This window comes from Gallinula chloropus (genome assembly GCF_964237585.1).
Source record: "Gallinula chloropus genome assembly, chromosome: 1".
NCBI classification, from domain to species: domain Eukaryota; kingdom Metazoa; phylum Chordata; class Aves; order Gruiformes; family Rallidae; genus Gallinula; species Gallinula chloropus.
The window spans coordinates 200606066-200612065 of NC_140085.1; the positions used below are offsets into that span (position 1 = coordinate 200606066).

Consider the following 6000-nt stretch of genomic DNA (forward strand, 5'->3'; position numbering starts at 1 on the left):
AATGACTCATCACAAAACAACTCAATCAGCAAATCTCACACATCTGGTAGCAATGTGGTGCTAGGAGCCCCCCTCAGCCAACAGCTCACAGACCCAACTCCTTCCAGCATCACTCTCGCCAGTGGGGAAAGGATTACTTCAACACAGCCTTAAATCAGAGCAGGTATTGACAGGACCTTATATGAGATGGAATGGGGAGCTCATACCTCTTTGAGCTATTGCTTCAACAGACCTCACTGCACTGATTTACACAGAGTTTATGTTTTCAGAGCTATCCCTGCAAACACAAAGACAAGGAGCATGATTGTTCTCATATGGTTCAGTAAAAGTGCAACGCATAAGATTCACTGTATCTGCAGAGCTCTGTGGATGATAACCACCAACAGAGAGGTGGTAACAGGCAACCAGAAAGTGGTAACATCAAACATTGCTACAGTCATGTTGGCAGGAAACATCTGCCCACTGCCTTATCTCTTTCTCTCATTTTATACTGAGGTTGAAATATCGCTGACATCTCCTGCAGCAGTTTCTTTACAGTAAAATCACCTCCACACTTCTGCACAGGCAATACAAATTTACCTTCAGCAGATCTAACAGAAAGCCTCTTAAGATATCTTACTGGATTGTTCATACTGGACTGTAATACGCCTTTTCAGATAACGTTGCAGAGGAATACAGAGAGATATATGTTCATTCAGAAACTACAGCACACAACCCCACAGACTGCAGGAACAAAACGCCTGATTGCCATAACTGGAAAGCGAATATCTGAAGTTTGACATCACCTTTTTCCTAAAGTCTTATGTTCTGCTGAAGTCATATATCACAAAAGGAATGATTATGGCAGGATTGTGCTGGCTGTTACTTTGAATTCTAAAGGTCAGAGGATCTATATGTAACTTCCAATTTAAAAAAAACCAAACAACAGAGAGCTCCACACACAACTCTACCTAGATTCATTTCAAGAGAGGTCTCTGAAGAAGCCTGATTAACTAACACAGCTGAAATGTGTTCAGCGCTCACCCAGGATCCCCAGGCCATTTTATGTATGCAAGAGCAGTCCACAACACCGAGAAAAGCTTGCTCTTCTGGACATAACCATGCTGTAGCTCATCAAACATTAGAATCAGTGTTTTACCTGGGTCCTTCCTGTCTCAGGCGTTGTTCCTGGCCTGACACTGCAGACACACAAGCGCTCCCTGCAAGCTGCTACTTAAACACCACCACAGCTCTCCACGGGTAGTTGGCTCACGGTCACCTGTCTTCCATCAGAGTGGGATGCAAGGGGAAAGTCCATCCTAAATACTGACCTTTGGAAAACAGAGCTGCTGAACACAGTGCTGTGCTACCCAAAACTAGCACCGGGTGAGCTGGCTTAGACTTGAAAAGCAGAATAGCTGCTTCAGCACAACTATGAGGGCAGCAAAGTTAATTAGCTGTGACCTGCTCATTTGAAAGAGTTTAACAGAGTATTTCCACGTAGGGCTGGGATTTTTTTTTACCATGTACAAACAGCTACATTGTGAGTTTCATAAAGAGTTTTTCAGGTATTTTTCTAGTTGGGACAGAAGGTAGATAACATTTACTTAGTTATTCCCATCTCCACAGGTACTACGCATTACTAAAGTCTATTAAAACATCAAAGAAACTGTCAAATGCAGTTACTGACATATCTCATGTGCACTTACTCATGTCAGCAACCTTACATGTAAATAAACTCTATCAAGTGTACCTTCTTGAGGAGTTAGATTTAAGTATCTCTGGAAATATGAAACCCCCTTAACCTCTGAGCTGGAGTTTACAGAATCCAAACAATGCACTGCTGTACAGATTTCATACTAGCACCTTTCCAAGTCTTCTAAATCTTGCATAAAATGATTCAGTCAACTACAACCCCCAAAAGTTTCACATTTCTAGATAACAGTGAATCTGGGATGAGCGGCCTTCTACTCTTTTTTTGTTCCTTTTAAATGAAACGGATTATAAAACTGATGACAGCACCCTCACGATTCATTGTGCTCCTCACATCATCCCTAAAGCTTTTTCTTTTTAAACAAAATCACTTAGTGAGAATGTGTCACGTCTCTATAGTCATAGGTTAACAATTCAGAGTTGGTCTAGCTATTAGACCACAGTCGCAGAGATGAAAATAAGTACGTTTCAATGCATACAAATAGTCCCATTAGCTTCACAGGAATTGTTCTAATGCATAAATCAGATTGCAGAACAGCTTTAGTAAAAAAAAAATTAAAACCCAACTGAAAATGGATCTACAGCCCAATTCACAGGGAAATTATTTATTTGTGTACGCATAAGTATCACTAGATGTGCAGGGGAAGCTGGTAATAAAACATTGTGAAGGTCAGAAGGCATGTCTCATTACAAAAATCTTATTTTACTTTCTTATAATTTTCCCCTAATCTTATCCATTTCAACTAAATAGTTTCATGGCATATACCAACTCCAGGTGAGGTGTTTTTATTAATAACTGCATATTAATAATATTTATATACATCCAACACATGGTTAGGTAAAAATCTATTTTGTTTGGAATACATTAAAAAAATCAGCCACCTTTCTTCTAAGAGTTCTAGATGCTGGAGGAGCAGAGACTTGAAACTCTGAAAGCTTATGGATAAGCTTTTTTATATCCCAAGAAATCTGCTCATCCAGGCCTTTTCAGGGCTTGGAGAACATAGCTTTGTGCATGCCCAACAGAAACAAGATTTATCATCTCAAATTTCCAGCAGTTCCATCTGTGCAAGGCATGCTGCTGTAAGGCTGAACAGGAGTTTCCTTGTAGCCACTGGCTCTTCTGAATTAAGCTCTCCTTTGTGTCCCTAGGCCTGTGTCTGTTACAGTAACTGACATCCAGATTGGTCCAAGTTACCTAAACTGATGCAGAAGGAAAAAGAAGAGTATATTGGGTCAGGTAATTAAGGGAGAAGGTGGTCTGTAGGCGTCAGGCAGGGCACAGGTAAATTGCACAGGGAAGCGATACAGAGAGCAAAGAACAGAACAATTTGATGAAGGAGGGTGAAATGAGGATGAGTCGTCATGAAGGACTCAGGAAGAAGCCGAAGTGCAAACTGGGCACTGCCTGTCTGGGGAGAAGCTCTGCGGGAAAGGCCCTGGAGCGGGTCCTGCTGGGGAAGAACAAGCACAGAGATGCTGGCACCAAAGAAGTCACCAGCACCCTGCGCTGTAAGAACAGAGGTAGGGCCAGAAAATCCAGAAATGGGTCTCCCTCTACTCAGCACTCATGAGAGCGCTTCTAGAATACTGCAGTCAGGTTTTAGTCCCCCAGTGCAGGAGAGACATTGATGAGCTGGAGTGAGTTCAGGGAAGCACTACTGGGATGGTTGGGCTGGAGAACCTGGCTGGGAGGAGAGGCTGGGGAACCGAAAAGCAGTCCCAGTACCTATCTGGAAAGCATTCAGGAGATGGAGGTTGTGTGGTCTCCATCTTTGTAGGTTTTCATGATGACCAAACTGGGTAAAAGCCATGAGCGGCCTGACGTGATCTCAGAGGCGTCTCTGCTGCGAGCAGGAGGCTGGACCAAGGGATGCTGAAATCCCTTCAGCCTGAGTTACTCTGTAATCCTGAGCATGTCAGGGGCAGCGGGAACGAGACAGAATAACCTTCGGCCAGCGAGTTACCCTGCTCTCAGGCCCTACCATGAAACCCAGGGCCTCCCGTGCCACCACCCCTGCCCATCAGCAGATGATGCACAGCCCAAGCAAGACATACTCGTGAGTCACAAAATACAAACCTCACCAATTGCCCCAGGAGGACGGGAGGAACAAGAAAGTCTCCTTTTGGCTTTTGTGGCTTAAAGACCTTGGAAGTTACCCACACGAATTAGAAGTCATTCAAACTGCAAAGCCACTGCTCTCAGAAAAATCTGTGGTGGTAAAACCACAAAGGCTCGACACACCCCAGGAAATCTGTTCCTCGGAAAAGCACAGGTTAGGGCCTGGCTCAGAAACAGCAGCCGGCAAGATGGAATGAACCTGGTGCCCTTCCAGCAAAAGCTCACCTGCACCACTGATGCCCTAACCCCCCCACCCCCCCGCACGCCCCAAAGACAGGCAGCGCAGAGCTGGTTATTTAGAGAGCTTTCATCAAAAGGCTGGTGGGGGTGGCACCGCCTTCTCTGACTAAACGCCTTGTAAAGGAAACCGGCTTGGCCGCAGCCGAACGGTACCCACGCCTGCACCCTCACCTCGAAGCCACCCCAAGTGCCAGAACACCCCGGGGGACATCCCACGGGGACAACCCCAGGGGGATCCCTCACGGGGACACTCCGCGGGGCAAGACCCGGCGGCGAGGCACGCCAGAGCCTGCTGCCCAGGGAGGGTGAAAACGGCACCAGCTCCGCCTTCTCGGATTCCTTCTCCCTGCCAGCCGCTCTTCTCCCTTTTCCTCTCCCCCCCGCGCCCCGCGATGGCTCTTGACTGAGGAGGGGCCCCTGGAAACGCCGGGCCCCGCGGCGGTGCGGCAGCGGCGGCCCGGCCCCCCGCGGGCGGTGGCGGCGGAGGGGGGCGATGGCGCGGCGGCCGTTACCTGGAGAGGGAGTCACCGCTGGGCGGCCGCGCCGCCGCCGCCCGCCCGGCGCCGAGGCTCTCGCAGCTGGAGCTCTCCTCCATGCCGGGCGGCGGGGCAGCCCCGGGACGGGCGGCTGTCTGTCAGCCGAACTGCGGGCTCCCGCCGAGGCGGGAAGCGGCCATGTTGGCCCGGCGTGCTGCGCGGGGAGGGCGGGCTGAGGCGGAGCGGCGAGAGGGGGCCGAGCCCGCCGGCTGCGGCAGTGCTTCCCGGGGCTCGCTTACACTTAGCCCGCAGCCCTGGCAGCCAAGAAAGGGGCGGGGGTGCCATGCGGCTCTTTCCCTTCCCCAGTCTGAAGGACGTGGTTGGGCTGCCGAAGTCATGGGGCCGGATGACATGCATCCCAGGGTCCTGAAGGAGCTGGCTGATGTGGTTGCCGAGCCGCTCTCCATCATATTTGAAAAGTCGTGGCTGTCAGGAGAGGTCCCTGGGGACTGGAAAAAAGGTCATGTCACTCCCATTTATAAAAAAGGGAACAAGGAAGACCCAGGGAATTACAGGCTGGTGAGCCTCACCTCTCTGCCTGGGAAGATCATGGAACAGATCCTCCTGGATGAGATGTTGGGGCACATGAGGGAAGAGCATGTGATCCGGGACAGCCAGCACGGCTTCACCAGGGGAAGGTCATGCCTTACCAATCTGGTGACCTTCTATGATGGAGTGACAGCATCGGTAGATAAAGGGAAGGCGACTGATGTCATCTACTTGGACTTGTGCCAGGCCTTTGACACAGTCCCCCACCACATCCTTATCTCTAAATTGTAGAGAAGTGGATTTGATGGGTGGACCGTCCACTGGATAAGAAACTGGTTAACAGACCGTAGCCAAAGGGTGGTGGTCAATGGGTCTATGTCCAGGTGGAGGCCGGTGACAAGCGGTGTCCCCCAGGGGTCTGTCTTGGGACCGGTGCTCTTTAACATCTTTATCAATGACATCGATGATGGAATTGAGTGCACCCTCAGCAAGTTTGTGGATGACACCAGCTGAGTGGTGTGGTCAACACCCCAGAAGGAAAGGAAGCCATCCAGAGGGATCTTGACAGGCTGGAAAGATGGGCCCGGGGGAACCTAATGAGGTTCAACACTGCAAGTGTAAGGTGTTGCACTTGGGACAGAAGAATCCCAGACACAGATACAGACTGGGAGAAGAGCTTCTTGAGAGTAGCCCTGCTGAGAAGGACTTGGGGATCGTGGTGGATGAGAAGCTTGACATGAGCCAGCAGTGTGCTCTTGCAGCTCGCAAGGCCAATGGTATCCTGGGCTCCATCAGAAGAGGGGTGGCCAGCAGGGACAGGGAGGTGATTGTCCCTCTCTACTCTCCCCTCGTGAGGTCCCATCTGGAGTACTGTGTCCAGATCTGGGGCCCCCAATACAAGAAGGATGTGGAACTGTTGGA

At 49.7% G+C, this 6000-nt stretch overlaps 1 protein-coding gene across 1 annotated transcript in view; it reads right to left on the reverse strand.

Moving 5' to 3' along the window:
• The window catches only part of MTMR2 (myotubularin related protein 2), a gene marked incomplete at both ends in the record, with an annotated part of 66302 nt that extends 61653 nt beyond the window's left edge, over positions 1 to 4649 (reverse strand). The window contains one exon of the mRNA XM_084279090.1: positions 4567 to 4649. Coding sequence (XP_084135216.1) covers positions 4567 to 4649 — 83 coding nt within the window. The remainder of the gene's footprint in view (positions 1 to 4566) is intronic.
• Positions 4650 to 6000: the final 1351 nt, after the last annotated feature.